At 38.2% G+C, this 19035-nt stretch overlaps 1 protein-coding gene across 4 annotated transcripts in view; it reads left to right on the forward strand.

Moving 5' to 3' along the window:
• Positions 1-6812: 6812 nt before the first annotated feature.
• LOC117421568 (H(+)/Cl(-) exchange transporter 3) overlaps positions 6813-19035 on the forward strand; it is a 37696-nt gene continuing 25473 nt past the window's right edge. For 3 of the 4 annotated variants that reach the window (XM_034036107.3, XM_034036111.3, XM_034036112.3), the window contains exons 1-2: positions 6813-6995; positions 14301-14476. In XM_034036107.3, the coding sequence (XP_033891998.1) occupies positions 14317-14476 (160 nt within the window). In that variant the 5' untranslated portion in view covers positions 6813-6995; positions 14301-14316. Of the gene's footprint in view, positions 7076-14300; positions 14477-19035 lie in introns of all 4 variants that reach the window. The other variant, XM_034036109.3, reaches the window with a different exon arrangement.

The following is a 19035-nucleotide window of genomic DNA, read 5'->3' on the forward strand; positions in this document are numbered from 1 at the left end:
CTCCTCCCACCTAGGCGCAGGACGTTCAGGCTCCTCCCACTCAGGTGCAGGACATTCAGGCTCCTCCCACTCCAGGTCTGTGGTCTGTGTCCTGTAACACCTCCAGGCAGTAGTGCTCCTCATGCCCGTAGTGCATGCATTGGGTGCACCACTCCTCTTCCTCCCATGTCTTCCTTCCTCTCTGCCTCCTTCTCCTCCCCTCTGTTTGGGTGGGGCAGATGGCCACTGTGCCGGGGCCGGGGCACAACTCTGCCGCGGGTCTTTTTAAATACAACTCCCAGTCGTCATCTGCCTCCTCCTGGGCCAGGGTGTAGGAGCATCCTGCCCAGTTGTGGCCGTAGACCTCGCAGCGCCCACACCAGTCCACTGGTGGCATTTCTGGGCAGGATCTCCAGCGGTAGTCCTCCTTCCCACACCAGGAACGCCAGGGGAAAAGGCTGGCTGGGTCCTCCAGCTGGGGTGGCAGCAGCTTTTGATGCTGCTGCCGCTGCCTGCTTCTTCTGCCCATCTTTTTTTTTTCCCAAACTCAAAAAAATAAAATAAAATATTGCCCTGAGCCTCCAGGTGGCGCTATCCCACTTTTAATACCAAGTGTGACAGGATGACAGAGGTTGAGACTCAGAGACAGTGTGAAAGTTAAAAAATAAAGCTTTTAATTCACCAAAAATACAAAATAAACCGGCATGAGGGCCAAACAAAAGGTTTCTAAAACACAAACAATTAACACAAAACGAAACTTACAACAAAATAAGGCTTTCAGGCTGGGTGTTACCTTCACTGGATTGCAAAACATGAACAAAAAAAACAGCACACACAGAAAACCACTCTTCCTTCCTCTCCTTCTAGAACTCTTAATGGGAGGCTGAGGCCTCCTTTTATGCCAGGTGGCTGGATGGTAATTGAATAATTAATGGATTGATTGTTCCCACCTGACGCAATCAACCTGGGCAGGGAGGAGAATTTAACTCCATCCCTGCCAGTATTTCCAAGGGCAGAGCCCTGCTCTGCCACAGGGGTATATTTTGGGACTAATGGGGTTCATGAGGGCTTCTTACCTATACACTAAAATAAATAAATAAATAAATAAATAAATAAATAAACACCTATTTATACAATAGGAAAATATCATTCAAAGTTTGTATGTCTTTCAGTTTAATTATATTTTACTGCAAAATGAACATGTTTAAATATTTTATTTTGACAAAAAAAGGTAAACAATAAAAATAATGCATTTTGGATTGTTATGAATTATTAGTTTATATAGTTTTTTTTATTTAACGTTAAAAAGATGATTCCATGTTTATTTACAAGATTACTGGACTCTAATGTTGCAGTGAGTGGCCACATCTTTTAGCTTGTATGCCGTTGTGGTCTTTATGGCAGTTTTCTCCACAGTCGGAAACTGTTGCTGCACTTTTGCTGAAATAAAAATAAAAAATAAATGGCTACTTCATTTTATTTGAATGTTTTTACTATTTGAATGCCCCATGTCAGTTTTAATAATTTTCTGGAATAAATGGCACTCTTGGTAGATAATATGGCGGTTGCCTTAACTTTACAGGTCTTTTGTTTCAGGTTTTGATTTGCTTGAATAGCTATAGTGGGGAGGTAGTGTTGTTCTTTGTACAGCAGCACTGTAAAAATACTTAAGTAAAAATACTTAGTAGGTGAAAAATAGAAGATAGTCATTTTAATTTTTAAGTGATTCAATCACCAATAATTGCAGAAACTCTGTTTTTGCACAAAGGGGGTTTCATAACAGCATTTTCTTTAGTGTTTGACTTCCTCCCTCACTGAAGAAGTAGCCGTTTCCTCTTTTGAAAAGAGAACTTTCATCATGTCTCTTGTCATTTTCCTATGATTACAGAGGTTAACCATGGCAAACTTCTCTTTAGGAATAGGTATCCCAAATCCTAGATCAATCTGAAAAAAAGATTTGACAATTAAAAAAAAAAAAAAATCTAGACACAGAAACTTGAACCATTACAGAAGTGTATTCTAACTGTCAACCTCTGATTGTGTTCAAAGTAATGATACATTTTTTTTTCTTTTTTTTCATAAATTTAGTAATTGCCAATTATTTTTCTTATTTTCTCCCAATTTAGAATAGCCAATTATTTTTTTAAGCTCAGCTCACCGCTACCACCCCTGCGCTGACTCGGGAGGGCAAAGACGAACACACACTGTCCTCCGAAGCGTGTGCCGTCAGCCGACCGCTTTTTTTCACAATGCGGACTCACCATGCACCCACCCAAGAGCTACAGCGTCGGAGGACAACGCAGCTCTCGGGCAGCTTACAGGCAAGCCTCCAGGCGCCCGGCCAGACTACAGGGGTCGCTGGTGCGTGGTGAGCCGAGGACACTCTGGCCGACCTAACCCTCCCTCAAAATTTGAAATACTGAAGAAATTAGTTTAATATAATATACTTTTATTGATTTTCAATTAATAAAATCTTCTCAGTTATTGTGTGAATGTGATTAGTATTATTGGTCAACATTATTAAAACAAAGAAGCGTCATTTTACAGAAATATGAAACCAGTGTGTGGCGCTCCCCTTCACTTTGACTAAAATTAAAGTGAAATAAATAGAGATAGACATACCATCAATTTTCATATGTTCTGCTATTTCTTACCATATGGCATCCTTCTTTTTATTGTCTTTATAACCACTGACACTGGCATCACAAAGAACATATTTTTCGACTTTAATAATTACATTCTCATTGATGTCCATTTTTTTTTATTTCTGTGGTAATCTCTGGGTGAGCGAGACAGTGACAGTCTGACAGCCACTACCTTTGACCTTATTTCTGATTGATCCATCGTAATGCGAATCTCGTGGCGCGAATAGAAATAAAACACATTTATTTCTAAATTTGCTCGCTTCGTTCGCGTCGCTCGCTACAGCTGCGGTGTGCATTGCTCCATTTAAATCAATAGGTTGAATTATTTTTTATTCGTTTGCTCGCTTCATTCACATCCGGTGTGCATAGTCCTTTCGATTTTCAGCTCTTGCCACCAGCCTCAAAAGAGTTAAACTGATGGCACCACCTACAATATACTTTATAATGGCTATGGCAGCACCTCATCTTTTTTTTTATCTGGGCCCTAGGTTCAATACAACATTTCAAATGAAACTTTGGCACAATTAAATAAAATGAATATTAGACGTAAAATTCCTTGAATTTCTCCTGATTTTGCACCCTTAAAGAATGAAAGTGTATTCTAAAAATTGAACTATTAAAACAAAAACAAAGCTAAATTATTATTTAATTTAGTCAAATGTGTATGTGGGTGTATATATATATATATATATATATATATATATATATATATATATATATATATATATACACACACACGTATATATACAGTGCCTATAGGAAGTCTACACCCCCTTGAACTTTTTTCATTTTGTTGTGTCAGTGCCTCAGAGTTTCATGCATTTAAATGAGGATTTTTTCCACTTATCAACACACCATATTCCACACTGTTAAGGGGAAAACAGTTTTTATTGAGAAAAAAATTATATATTAAAAATACAAAACTGAAAGATCATAACTGGATAAGTCTCCACCCCCTGAGTTAATACTTGGTGGAAGCACCTTTGGCAGCAATTACATTTGTGAGTCTGTTGGGATAGGTCTCTACCAACTATGCACACCTAGATCTGGCAATATTTGACCATTCTTCTTTACAAAACTGTTCAAGCTCTGTCAAGTTCCTTGGGGAGCGGTGATGGACAGCAATCTTCAAGTCATGCCACAAATTTTTGATTGGATTTAGGTCGGGGCTCTGACTGGGCCACTCAAGGACATTTACCTTTTTGTTCCTTAGCCACTCCAGTGTAGCTTTGGCTGTGTGCTTTGGGTCATTGTCATGCTGAAAGGTGAACTTCCATTCCAGTTTCAGCTTTCTTGCAGAGGGCAGAAGGTTTTCCTCAATGACTTCTCTGTACTTTGCTCCATTCATTTTCCCTTCTATCCTGACAAGTGCCCCAGTTCCTGCCGATGAGAAACATCCCCATGACATGATGCTGCCATGACCATGCTTCACAGTAGGGATGGTGTTCTTTGGGTGATGCGCTGTGTTGGGTTTGCGCCAAACATAACGCTTTGCATTTAGGCCAAAAAGTTTCATTTTAGTTTCGTCAGACCACAAAACATTTTGCCACATGCTACAGAATCTCCTGAGTATTTTTTTTGCATACTTCAAACAGGATTCAAGGTGGGCTTTCTTGAGTAATGGCTTCCTTCTTGCCACCTTACCATACAGGCCAGATTTGTGGAGTGCTTGGGATATTGTTGTCACATGCATACTTTCACCAGTCTTAGCCATAAAAGCCTGTAGCTCTTGCAAAGTTGCCATTGGCCTCTTAGTAGCCTCTCTGATCAGTCTCCTTCTTGCTTGGTCATCCAGTTTGGAGGGACAGTCTGATCTAGGCAGGGTCTTGGTGGTGCCATACACCTTCCACTTCTTAATCGTCTTGACTGTGCTCCAAGGGATATTCAAGGCCTTTGATATTTTTTTATACCCATCCCCTGATCTGTACCTTTCAACAACTTTGTCCCGGAGTTCTTTTGAAAGCGCCTTGGTGCTCATGGTTGAGTCTTTGCTACCCAGCAGAGGGAACCTACAGGAACTGCTGAATGTATCCTGAAATCATGTGAATCACTACAATTTAACACAGGTAGAGGCCACTTAACTTGGTGTGTGATTTTGAAGGCGATTGGTTACACCTGAGATAATTTCGGATTGCTATTACAAGGGGGGTGGACACTTATCCAACCAAGCTATTTCAGTTTTTATTCAGTTTGTGTGGCAAAGCCTTGGCAAGTGTAGGAAACATGGCTCTGCTAGGTATATACAACTGAGCGCAGTTTTGTGTCAGTTTTCATCAGCTGCCAGATAACGTCTAAGAACCGTCCTCAGTCAGTCACGTGTTATTGCATAAATTCCATCTAATCCATCCAGCATATTTACAATAAAAGTTGTCTCCCAAACTCGCTATGATTTGTTTACTTACTTGGTTGAAGAACGCGTATACTCATTTCAGCACAGTATTCTTCTTTTGATACTTTTCACTGCCATCACGTAAGTTGTAGGTATATGTCATTTGAGCTGATTGGGAAAGCCGCAAGCAATACAAAATATACCGTATTTATTTCGATTCAAAATAACGGACTTTTTTATTATTTATTTACATTTTAGTGTTAAAATTGTGACTTTTTTTTGGGGGGGGGGGGGGGGGGGGGGGGCATACGCAAAAAAACACGCATTATCATATAATAATAGACGCATCCCCCCAACTCAACACGACACGACCATCATGAAAGTAAAAACAGACATAATGAAGCGTTCTCACCTTTGTATAAGTTAGTGATCAGCAGATGTGTCAGTCGCACGAAGAACACCGCGTGTGTTTTTCACTAACTCTACTGTGCAGAATAAATTATTATTTTTTCTATGGTTAAATATCATTCCTATGCATCGGGACGCGGGACATTTGTTAGGAAATCGGAACTGTCCCAATCATATAGGGACTGTTGGCATGTACGTGATTGTGGCTCATTATTTGTGCGTGTTGAGTAATTTGCTTTGCTCGCTTACATATGCCTCAGTGCAAAATAATTACCTGGCCGCTAGGCAATTTGGATTTTTGCAGCAGCAATGGTTTGCATTGCGCCTAACCTTACATCAACCCTATATGTTATGATGCGCAATCACAAATCAAATGTTTACTGCATGCTTTAGTGCAAATACATTTGCAAAAAATAAGTATAATACCATGTTCCCTTTTTGTTCTTCATTGCATCTCAGTAAGATATGGAGAACAAATGAATGCCTCAAAACCATGTCAAAAATGTGAGGCCCAAAGGGGGAATTATATCACATACACAGATATATATATATATATATATATATATATATATATATATATATATATATATATATATATATTTTTTGTGGGGGGCATAATACAGTCAGTTGCATGAACACAACATTTGTCAATATAGGGTTAAAGCTCCCCAATTAATATAAATCAACTACATGTGTAGACAAAAGGTATGCTATTCTTTTGATTCAAATAAAATACAGCTACACCACATACCACTACAAACAATTCTATATATGGTTTACAATTCCCAGAAAGGAGCCTGTAATTTGAAGGCACGGAAAGAAAAACATCTAGTTGTTTTGTTCACCTTTTATAAATATTGTAACCATACACTGCTATTCTATGTGATAGAAGGCCGCGGTTCTCTACATCGTTGCAACGTTCATACCACTCTGTGCAGATAATGTGTGTAGTTCTTATCTCATACAGCGGATAGTCAACTAAGCAAATATTAAATCAGAGGTCATACAGGAGTGGGGAAATCCACTTGTAAAATTGCTTTGATGAATAATCTTACATTTTAATAAATACGTTATTATTATTTCAGTTTAATTTTAATAATGATCGTATTAAAAACAATCCTTAACTGTATCAGTACCTGTTGCTCTTAGAAATCCAGATTTGAGGAAAGTTAATTACAAAAAACCCGCAGCATTTCTTTACCATGGACCTCAACTCCAGATAAAATATATTTGGGGCAATACATGGCATGCTTTTAAAATAATTCGGCGTGTGCAGCAGAAACGATTTCGTGTTTATCTCTGCAATCATCCCCGGACATCGTACAGTGTGTGTGTGTGTGTGTGTGTATATATATATATATATATATATATATATATATATATATATATATATATATATATATATATATATATATATATATATAAATTTACTGAAAGAAACAACACTTCCTCCTTTTCAAAGAAGCCGGAGCTAGAGAGACAGGAAGTTCACGTCATACTAGTAAGACAGGAATCGAAAAAAACACACACACACAATCACAAGGAGGCGAATGTCAAGTCATTTTTAGAAGAAACCAGAACCCGTTGAAGATAATGTTATTTACTGTCTGCCGAGACACCGTGGCTTTGGAGAGGTAGGGCTGTAGCTTGTCTCTCTGAAGCTATGTCATTTAACGTTTAGTGTCGACTTGCGAGATGTGGTGTACATCGCTCGGTAAGGGGTACTACCAGGCATAATGCACAGGAGTAACATAAATGTGTTGTGTTGTTGTTTTTTTTCTTTTCTATGTAATATTGCCAAGTGCCGATTTTTGAAGAGAGGCTCTTGTGAATTGTTATTGGGCCTTGTTTGATTGGGTAAATCTAAAAGGGATTTTGTAATTGGTCACCAATTTAGGCCTTTTTTGACGAAGACGGGTGCAGATTAAAAATAATAATAATAATACTTTGCTGTTATATATGGGACACACATAATATATACTGTTAAAACAGTAAAGTCTTTCGCTTAAACGACGTTTCATTATTTTGCACTTGCTTACACAAGATATGCAAGGCATCTGAATCATGAAACTCGTCTTAGCTATCTGGGTTCTTATACACTAGCACCCCATCACACTGAGAACAGCTTGTGACAGAGTAAGGAGGGCTGAAATATGGGCTGGCAAACCGGGAAAGAAACGTATGTTGCTGCAATGGGATATGGTCCATGATTCCTGTGTCCATTTCATTAAACACTTTGTTGTTGTTTTTTTTTAATTTTTTGTGTGGTTTGGCACAAATGTTCTGTTTGTACATGGAATTATATTAATAAACAACGAGACGTTAAAAGCTACAGACGTAAGTGCAGTAACAGACACACTAATGCTGTTATGAATATAGCCCATGTCCTGTCGATTAAGACACCATGCAGGATATCATGGGCTTTACAAAATGACAGTGTTTGGTGTAAATAACCCATATCTTATTTTGTGTTCCCCTCATAGCCAAGACATAGAAACAACAGTATGTGCTATGGAGAAACTGGCAACTCCTGTCTTGGTTTTTCACACAAGTAAATAATGAAAAGTCTTTTAATTCAAATCAAAGGGGGATACCTTTGCAAGATCATTGTTCTGGATTATTATTATTTTGTTATTATTTGTTTATTTAGCAGACACCTTTATCCAAGTGACTTACAGAGACTAGGGTGTATGAACTGTGCATCAGCTGCAGAGTCACTTACAGCTACGTCTCACCCGAAAGACGGAGCACAAGGAGGTTAAGTGACTTGCTCGGGGTCACACAATGAGTCAGTGGCTGAGGTGGGATTTGAAACAAAGATCTCCTGGTTACAAGCCCTTTTCTTTAACCACTGGGCCACACAGCCTCCTATAGCAGCAGGCTTAGGCACAAAGGCATACCACAATCCTGTCATAATAAAACTCATTCAAAGTTTGTACTTACTTTATAGTTTTTTAAAGTAGTCAGTCCTGCTTGTTTGTCTCTTCGACTGGCTTTCTTTTTTTCTAATATATGTCCGAAGCACTCTCAGAAATAGTTTGTCATTCAAGGATGCGTCATCCTGCTGCTCAACATAATCAAGCAGAGTTTCAATACGTGCGAGGTGAGGGCTGTACTGTGAGAAACGTGACGCTGTGGAATCAGGTTATCCCCCACCTCCCCTTCACTTTCACAGGACTCGGTGGTCTGTCCTTGGAAATGCTTCACAATGTCTTCATCAGTAAGCAACTCATATCCAGCTTCATCACGATCGCTATTCAGCCACTCTTCAATGTTTTCGGCATCGACATTTTCACCTCCTTTTTTAGGCACAATTTCTGCAAGGCTTTCTGCTGCGATTTCTTCCTCTCAGATCTCTGTCTCATCATTTTCCTCTGGCAATATTTATCTCCATGATCTGATCATCTTAACTGGTTTCACTTCATTCCATACTCTAGCCACTTCATAAATTGCATCCTGAACTGTCAACTTCTTCCAAAAAGTTTTAAAATAATTTCCTTCATTAACATGCTTTTCTAACAGTCCAACTCAATAATTCCTCTTGACACATGCAATCACTCCCTGGTCTATAGGCTGTATCACAGAAGTCACGATTGGGGGTAAATATTTTACAATGATGTTGCCATCTTCGGATTTGAGAAAACTTTCGTGAGGATGAGAAGGGGCATTATCCAGCAGCAGGACAGCCTTTTCTGTCAAGCTTTTTGACCGCCGGTGCTCTCGAACCTGTGGAACAAACTTCTTATCAAACGATTCTTTAAAAATGTCACGATCCATCCATGCCGATTTCTGATTAAAATAATCCACCGGCATATTGGAGGCTTCGGTTCCTTTAAATGAGTGTGGTTTTTTCGCTTTTCCAATTACACAAAGTTTAAGTTTGTGAGCCGGTTGCATTTGCACAGCACATAAGTGTTAGCCTCTCTTTACTAGACTTATGGCGCCTGGGGCATGTCGTTCGGCTCCAAATGCTAAGGTCTTTGTTGGTAAACATTTCCAATAGAGTCCGGTTTCGTCGGCATTGTAAATTTGTCCTTGTTGGAACCCTTCTTTTTCCAATGAATTTTGTGAAATCCTCACGAAAGTTATCAGCAGCTGACTGATCTGCGCTTAACTTTTCCCCCTGAATGCAGATCTCGCGGATGCCATGTCGTTTTTTTAAACCGAGTTAGCCATCCAGAAGAAGCATTGAAATCACCCTCCATCCCCAGCACATCAAAAAAAAAAACCTTGGCTTGTTTAGCACAAATTAGTCCAGACACTGGCGTACCTTCAGCTCTTTGCAGGTTGAACCATTCCAACATGGCTGTGTCTAAATCCTCTTACGTTGCCTTTTTTATTGATTTCCTCTTAGACAACCCACTCTAAGACAAATTACTTGCGTAGAAAATGACTCCTCCTTGTTCTTTTTTTAAATCACAAACTGTCTGTTCACCAATTCAGTATTCAACTGAAAGTTGCTTTACAGTGCTACCTTTTTCTAGCTTCTCAAGTATTTCAATTCTTCCTTTTTTTTTTTAAAGCCTTGGTTTATACAGTCAGCAATCACATATCCAACCCTATAAATAAAGTGTTGACTTCAGTGACAGTTAAAAGAGCGTGATGCATATTGGATTATTTCATTTTGTCCCGTTCCAACCCTTGTCTGTTTTTCAGGGAACACAAAAATGATACAATGTCAAAAATACATAGTGAAAGGACTGTGTTTTAAAATAAGTAGGCTTCCATTTAGATGTACTGTAGTTGGTTTTGTTGGTACAGTACTATATTTTCAACAGAAGTATTTTAATTCAGAACGATATGATTCAGAAAATATCACTTGCCAAAAGAGACGACTGTGGACACGTGGACTGTAATATAGTACATACTTTTAAATCCGGTATGTCTTGTAGCAGTATGAAAAATTCCCCATTAATGACCCAACAGCAAGATGAAATCAGAATGTTACCCTGGCACAGAACTGTGTAAAACGTAAAAGGCAGTGTAATTTAGCAAAAGATTGTAGTGAAAAAATTAAGCTGACAAATGTTTTTTGATTCAAAAACACTTTATATACAAAAAAAGGTATACCTCCAATACAACCATATAAGCATGAGATTTAAACTGACTTTGGACAAGGCCTCAGTACAGCTCAGTGCATATGTTTGTATCAGAAAGCACGTATATCCATGGAGTCAATTTAAAAGAGATCAAAAGACTGACAAAACTACAATGTTTGATATTTATACCTTTGTAAGCAATTGTTGACTCCCCTTCAACCTGACTGGTTTCTGTCCAATAATTGAGGTAGTCGTCCTCATCACACACAGCAAGCCTACCACATATTTCCTCTGTGGGAAAGGGGGCAGTGCTGTCTGACCTTATTGCCTGCCACGTGCTACATTCAGCAGGACGCATCCATCTTGTCTTAGTGTCTTAGTGCTTGATAAGGCCCTAATGTCACAGTTCACTTGCAAATGAAAGTGCACAAAAGCAACAAGGGATCACAGATTTAAAAAAAAGCATCACAGTGTCTAAAACTGTTTAATGATTAACTGTTTTACATTACAGAAGCTAGTCTTGTTGGCTTTGTTGTTCCTGCAATTTCGTCAGGTGAAACTGGAGGAAGCTCTGTAACTGCACAATAAATAGACAGACTGATTTGCGCATGCAAAAACTGCTGTGATGGATAAACAAATCAATTGTAGTAAAGAGGCAGTCCAAATCTGTGGATAACGGAATTCCTCGGAAATCACGGAATCTGCAGGTTCCTGCAGAATTCAGTTTTCCACAGGTTCGCCATATTCTGCAGCTACATTGTCATCGTAAGTATCACGCTAGCTAAAGTGACTTGAAGTATGTAACTTAGTTGTTAAATTAACAACTGTTTTGTCCCCTTCAAAAAGTAGGAGGTAATTAAAGACTGGAGATAAGGCTGTAAATGCAGCCTAATAAGAAGACTCATGATGTGATGTGGGGTGCGTTCAATAGGCAGAGTGCTCCGGAGAGTTACATGGCGCTTTCCATTGAACGACCTGCACGCTGAGAGCGCTTTGTAACGTTAGCTAACATTCTGACGAGCTTACAGAGTGGGCTTTTCAAAATGGTGGATGTTCTGTAATTTCCCCACATACTGGACTTTTTGACCAACATATCTGTATGCATTCTTTTTCGTAGTTTATTGAAATTAACAGCGTAACTATTTTTCCTTTTAAATGAAGTGAATCTGCAGCATTCAAAACGCTCAGCTTGTTATTGTTTGTTAGGTTGGCCTCACTTAAGGAATATTTAAAAAGAAATATAATGGACCAATAGTGCTGTGTTAAAGATGAACTGCATGTGACGCTGTTTTTATATAGTTTTGCTATTTCTGAGAGATTATGGGCATTTTAGTATTAACCTATATTTTGTGGCAATTTATTAGGGGTGTTAATATTAATACAGTATGCACCAGTTATTCGTTTTTGGGGGACATACAGAAATACATATCATCTTACTGTAAGTAGATGATACAATGATCCAAAACATTACAATACAAGCAACAGGGTTGTTTCAGGAATTCTTGTTTTTTGTGGCCAGATTTGATCCCAGTCAGTATAATTTATTATAGGGGAAAACTCAGAGACCTCTCATTGTGTACACTTTTCTTGCACACAGTTTTCATTTCTAATGTTGAGCATGCATAACAGCTAATGAAAACAGCCTTGTGACTTGGAACATGAAGAGCTGTGCGCATCACAAGATGAGATTCAGCAGGGTGGTAAGTCTGGTGAAAACTGTGAAGTGTTTAGGAATACTGACTTCTTGATGGTAAGTTTTTAAAGTATGGGAGTTAACAGTAACAAACTTTATAAACCATTTAAAGTGAGTCATTTTAAATCTTTGGTCTTCTGTAATAGGTTTAGTGGACAAAATCCAGATCAACTTCTTAGATTTATTATTTTGTAGCTTCTTTTTATACACACAGTGCATATATACAGTAATAATTCACAGTGATTATTGTACAAAGGCAGATCTTGTTTTGACCGTCATCTTACTGTTTTATTATAAATAATGGTGAGTGTATAAAGAAATAGGTGTGTTTAATTTGATTAGATTTTTTAACTTTAAAATGTTACTTGTTGTATTCTATGTTCTGCTCCATTAGTGTGGCAGCTTGCACAATGCATTGTGTGTCCCTGTGTAGGTGTCTTAATCAATCAAGTTAAAGTGTTTATATAGTGTAATGAAGTGTTTTATTGCAAATTGCACCAAAATACATTAAAATATTAAAGACATTAATTTAAACTATGTAGAACTGGAAAGCACACATTGAAGCTTAAGTTAAGAAAAAGAAAAAAAAAACCAGAACAGAAATCAGTTTTGCATAGAGAAATACTTGCATAGTATTCTTTACCAACAGAAGATGTAACGACTTAAATATTAGGAACCTTCAAAGCACAGTTTGATTTGGCCCGTTGATTCGGTTAGGTACTGTAGTGTGCTCTTTTCTCATGTCTGTCATTGTGCAGTTACTGCTGGGTTTTTTTTTTTTTTTTTTTTTTTTTTTTTTAATGAAACATTACATTTCTTTCTCACTGCACAGCTTTAGCAGCCTGTGCATTTTAGCTGAAACAATCTGCCTAGTGCAGTGAGAGGAAAGCCAGCTTTTTAAATCGAAATTAAAAAGAGTAACAGTTCAACCAGTGTGCTAAAATATAAACATCTGCTGTATATAGCATTATGCCCTTGCTTTTGTTCAGAAATGACTGTCCTCTAATTTTCCTGTCATGTACAGTACATACTGTAAGAGCATAGTAAATGTTATGAATGAAAGGAGGTCATTTGGTCCATCTGTGCTTGTTGCTTTATCTGGTTCCTCGTGGTTGTATCGGTTCTTAATGGATCCCAATGACTCAGCAGCAATAAAGTGCCTTTTTGCCGTTCTGATGGGACAGTTTTAATTAAAGTCTAATACTGTACCTGTTTTGGACATACTTTTTTTGTACGGTATGGGGATGTGCAATTAACACTTTTCTTGATATAATGTAAAAGTCATAAAAATATTGAACTGTGACACCAATAAATGCATACTGTACATTGTTTGTTTTATTTGGAATGCTGTAAATGTAAGGCCTTAGTTTAAACTGAGTACAGTAATTCATCCTGCAGTGCTGTGGGTGTGGAAATGAGGGCACAATTTATTATCTCAAAAATATTTTATGTGGAAAGCCACCAATTGTACAGAACAGTGACAGTCCAGCAGGGGGCCCTATAATATTGACAGTGGCCTTGCAACTATTTTACAGCCACACATATTCACCTGAAATCTTCAACTGATAGGATCTTGTTGTAAAACTGCCTTATTTATAGCTGTTGTACACGGTAAGAAGGTTCTGTCTCAAAATAGAGTGTTGTTTTGTGAAACTGATGGATTGCTTGCTAGCTAAGGGCCTGGTAAGATCTAGAGGTGCATTGTGAAACTTGCCCCAAGTTACTAGTCTTCTACTGAAAAGGCTGATTTTACATTAGGCAAGAACATAAGAAAAGTTAACGAACAAGAGGAGACCATTAGACCCATGAATGATTGTTCTGTTCCTTGTAGCTGACTAATCTGTAACACAGCAACAACATGTACATATACTCACCACTCTGTAGAAAGGTGTCACCTACCCTCTCACCTGAGTCAGTCCCCATTCAGTATCTAACTGTGTCTTCTGGTCCTGGTCTCTGTGCTATGCTTGAAGTAGTGACTCCTTTTGATCATGTCTTCCATAACCCTGCTCTGGGAGTTAGTCTAGTTGTTTTTTCGCTATACTCTCTCAAAAACAGCAATGTCTTTTTTGTCATGAACACTACTGTACTGCTACTGTAAATGCTGTCTGGTAAACCAGTTCTTAGTGCTATACTGTAAAAATAAAAGTATTTGGCCCTAGTTCTATTGCTGTAGGTAAATCGATAACCTATCTATTTTGTTTTAGGTTGTCAAGTAGCTAAATGGAGTCAGAGCAGCTTTTCAACAGAGGGTATTACCGAAACAGTTACAACAGCATAACAAGTGCCAGCAGCGACGAGGAGCTTTTAGATGGAGCAGGCGTCATCATGGATTTCCACACCTCAGAAGACGACAATTTATTAGATGGGGATGCTTCATCCGGTAAGCAGCACTGAATCACCATAATGTTTTGTATGTGAAAGCCTTAGGGCCATATTCACAAAGTATGCTCCTGTTTTAAAAAAGAAAACAAAGTGTTGATGTTACAAAGCTTCTAATTAATACCTCAGGAGGTTCATTTGAGAGCTCCTACTGAAGTAGTTCTGCAACAGTAGTCCCCCCCCCCCCCCCCCCAAAAAAAAAAAAAAAATAACCTACACACTTTCCAGTGCATGTGAATATGGCCCATGTTTACTCCAAAATGTCATTAATAATGAAAGGAGAAGAGTTCCATTTGCTATGTCAAATATCCATCTCAGAATTTTAAAAAAGTGACTTAATTTTCAGGTGGTCTTGCACTTCCTAGATTATTTACTCTATAGAATCCCCACCACTTCAACGTCTTCTTTCTTGTCAGTAGCCAACCAGTTGCTTCCCGTATTAGCCAGTAATGCGCTTCAACCCAGAAGACCCTGATGAGGTGAAATGTCTTAAGATGTCAAACAGTATCATACTACCTATGTAAGATGAGCAAACTACGGACTAATTGCTATACCCTAGTGTAGTACCAGATTTATTTTTTAGTGGAAATATGTTTACTGTGGCATGTATTTGAGGTCCATGTATTGCAAGGAGGTGCTCGACAGGTAATGAAAATCTATTGTTTGCTACAACCACTTTAAGGCTGTGTGAATTATCTGTAGAAGACACTTCACTTTCCAGTTTGGCCCGAATGTACGTTTGGTTCTTCTTCGGTTGTAAGGATCATACTGTACATGTACTAGGTATAGTTCTGAGAACTCACCTACGGTTATCAATCTTATTGAGCAGCGGAAGAGGATTACATCAAGACTCACATCAGCTGCATTCTTAACAAGTCGGCATGAAAAATGTTTTTGTTATGCTAATAACAGTATTCATTAACCACCTACAAGTTTCATTATTCAACCTGGCCTTGTAGGTTTTTTTTTGTGCCCAATACAGGTTTGAAAATAGTAACACTGCATGCTTTCCCATGCCTTCTTTAGACGAGGAGAAACTTTAGGGATAGTTTTAAATAGTGACTAAGAAAAAGTGAAGGCCAATATTCTGTATTGTTTAGAGGAGATGGAAAGATGATCCAATTCACTTATCAAATTAATTATGTTTGCCTCTCAATGTTTCCGGCACTGGTATTCATTCCCTACAGCAGATACATGCTACTTGAAACCTCTTTCTTCGCACACTGCTGTTGACAGGCAGTCTACCCATGTTAAAGGGATTGAGTTACGTTGCTGTCAGTACAGTAACTGGCAAAGATTTTTCTACCGTCATCCTTGCCCTTTTGAGGAAACCACCCCAAGCGCTGAACAACGCAAAAAGCTGGAAATGCACAGCATGAAGAACTGCTTATGCAATGAAACTTGCTGAGCACATTCTAAAGCACATGTGTGGAGAATAGGCCTATGTCTGTAAAAAATGTAAGTGTGCATATGTTCCACTTACATTTTTATTTCAGCTATGTCTATACACTGCTTATCTAATTCTAATAGAACGTGCTTACAACATTATTTACCATGTGCATCAGAATCTAGGGATTTATGGAGGAACATGTCTTACCTGTTTGTAGGTGGTATGTCTCACATTTGTACACAAACATGGTGAATGTGGGTCCTGGTGATCTGATACTTAACGCTTTGACTTTTCTTTTACACAGTAGTGGCAGATGTCTGCTACTAACATTCTAGTTTAATTTTTATTTAGCTTCATGGGTTATCACAAAGCTGGAATGTGCCATGTATAACCTATCTCTGCTGAAAGTACAAACATGCCTATTTAGATAGATTTGCTTCAGGACAAGCAGGTTTCAAAGGGTGGGAAAGCTTGTGTCCCAATTACTGACATTTTATTTGAGGAATGTAAAACAAGAAAACTGTAGACTGATCAACCAACACCCCTATCTGGAAATACTAGAGTGCATAAAGCTAGGCTATTAAAAACAGCAGTTAAGAAACACCAAAGAAGTACTAAGTAGTTGTCAAATTGAACATGATCATACATATTGTAGGGGTTATTTAAGCAGCCCCAGAGTTTTTACTCAATTCTTGCATGGAATATATTCTACTGAATACAAATACAAGGTAAGGATGTAAACATGCCCTTTGTTCAAACACTTTGATAGGCAAATTTGAATGTGTCAACATGGATGAAATACTGGATTGGCAACAGTGTACTTTTTCAAATTTCAAGCTGCTGTTGAATAAGGCTGCTTTGCAAGCATTTGAATTCTCATTTGAGCTTTTCGAATACAAATAATTGGGATTGTTGCTGTTTACATTTGAAAAGCAGTAATCACTTCCATAGGATTAAGTTACCGTCTTACAAGGTCAGCGGTTTCTAAAGCTGTTTGGAGAACATATTTATATGGAGTGTGGACCACACCTGTAAACAAAGGGTCTGTGTTTCCAGACTGAACAGGTTTAGGAGGTTCTGAGAACCCCCATCAGCTTGTGTAGGTTTCTCTTTGATGAAGCTTTAGTATTAACACTTACATGCTAACTTCATGGAGATTATTATTTGTATACAAAATCCCAAGCATCCCCTTGTGGTAAAATAATATTTTCTTTCCCCCCTAAGAGTTCTTACAAAAATAGAAATAAAACAAGCGGCAACAAATTACAGAGAATAGCAATTACACACTAAATGTACTGTCATAGTAAGGAGACACTGCAGAGCAGTTACTATAAAGCTTCCCATTATTGAAAGTTTGAACAGTGTACTGTGCTGCATTACTCCTGTAAAGTATACATAATTCAGTAGTAACATAGCCTGAAGTTTCCACTTAGGAAGTTGTGTTGAAAGTGCCCCTCCATTATCCCAATATACGTTTCCCAGTATAATATTTATTCTAAATGCTTTTTAAAAGAAGGCTATGGAACGGGTTACAAAAACTGTGATTGTAGTGTCATTTTTCTGACTTTACTCAATTAGATAAGCCATGACTTATTACAGAACATCGGAAAATAGGGCTTGTGGGCTACGAAGCCCTGACTGTCACTGCAGCTCAGTCCTGTCATGAAAACATTCGTTTTTATGCAAATACATTCCTTGCACATTGTGTTGTGATGTGAACTTTGTTACCTTAAAGGCCTTTTCATGGATAAGTGGCATTGCCTAATTTTGTCCTGCCACTTTAGCTGATATTGCAGAGCTTTAATGGCTACATGATGGAAGTCATCACACCAGTTAGCGTATTCCTTCGAATCTAAGAATTTAATTTACTTTTTAAACTGATTTTTTGTTCTCAGAAATGGCCTGTGTCTTAAATTCGAATATAGTGATGTATTAACTACCCAGCTGCTTATCCCGCGATATCCACGTGGAACGCATGCAAGTCCAAATTTTCACTCCCGTGAGAATAGCATACAGGTGCTTATAAGTGCATCTGTAAAGTTTAACGTTTTTAACGTGCTTCAATGAAAAAATAAGAAAACTGTATTGTAAACGTGTATGCAGGTTTCGTTTTTACTGGCAGATGGCAACGTGACTGACTGCCTAAGAAAAGACAAACAAAAACATTACTGCCCTATCTCGAATCACCCATGACATACAGGCAGCCATTTTATTTTATCAGATAAACTACTGACGCCAACTGAATGAATGCGTAGTGCACCTCTGCCCCTCTTGTGTGAGTGGATAATTAAATCATGGGATTCCATAAAAACAGAGACTATGGTGCACTCCGTCAAACACGTGTACATATAAAACCAGCTCCATGTAGTAGAAGATGACATTGTCTGGGAGATGTGAAGTAACAAAGAGGACTCCATCCAAAAGGACGATGACTAGGAGAGATTTGTTGTTGTTACAATATGCTTTACCATTATGTCTAATAAATGAGTTGCATTACAAATAGTGGAGCATTAATTTGTGTAAATGGCTCTTATATGCATAATTGAGGTTGTATCTTTGTAAATGCATCTTTATTTGATGTTTTGTTTTGTCCTCAAATTGAGGGTGGGAAATTTGGGCTGTGTCTTAAATTCAAAGGAATAATTGTTAACTTCTGAGAAGGTGTAGTTGGAGCGTGAAACTGTAAATTGAAAGTTGTCTAACAGGATTTGCTTGTTCTGTCAAGGTGATACAGTATTGTTACATACAAACTGAGACCTAACCACATGGCATGTGGATCTACTACAGTACAGTATATCAGCTCACAGAGAATACACCAGTAGTTGAGAAACCCTACAGCAGTACATTAAATGTCTTTCTCATTTATCTTGCATCTGTATCTAGATGAAATACTGTAGGCTTCCATTTTACCAGGACTGGTGCAGTTTGAACTGGTGACATCATCTCAATCTTACTTGGCAAAAGCAGCACTGATTTTTATACTGTAGTGCCAGTCATTGGTTGCAGTAGAAAACGCCCCTATTTTAATTTAATTTTTTTTATATATAGCATTCTCGCCCATGAAACTTGTCTTCTTCACAAACAGGGTTGCTTCACAATATGATACAAATGAAAATTGTTTGTTTTAGATTCATATTGAAACTGTACAAAATGAATAGACAGCATCTCGG

Source organism: Acipenser ruthenus, chromosome 1 (assembly GCF_902713425.1).
Source record: "Acipenser ruthenus chromosome 1, fAciRut3.2 maternal haplotype, whole genome shotgun sequence".
NCBI lineage: Eukaryota > Metazoa > Chordata > Actinopteri > Acipenseriformes > Acipenseridae > Acipenser > Acipenser ruthenus.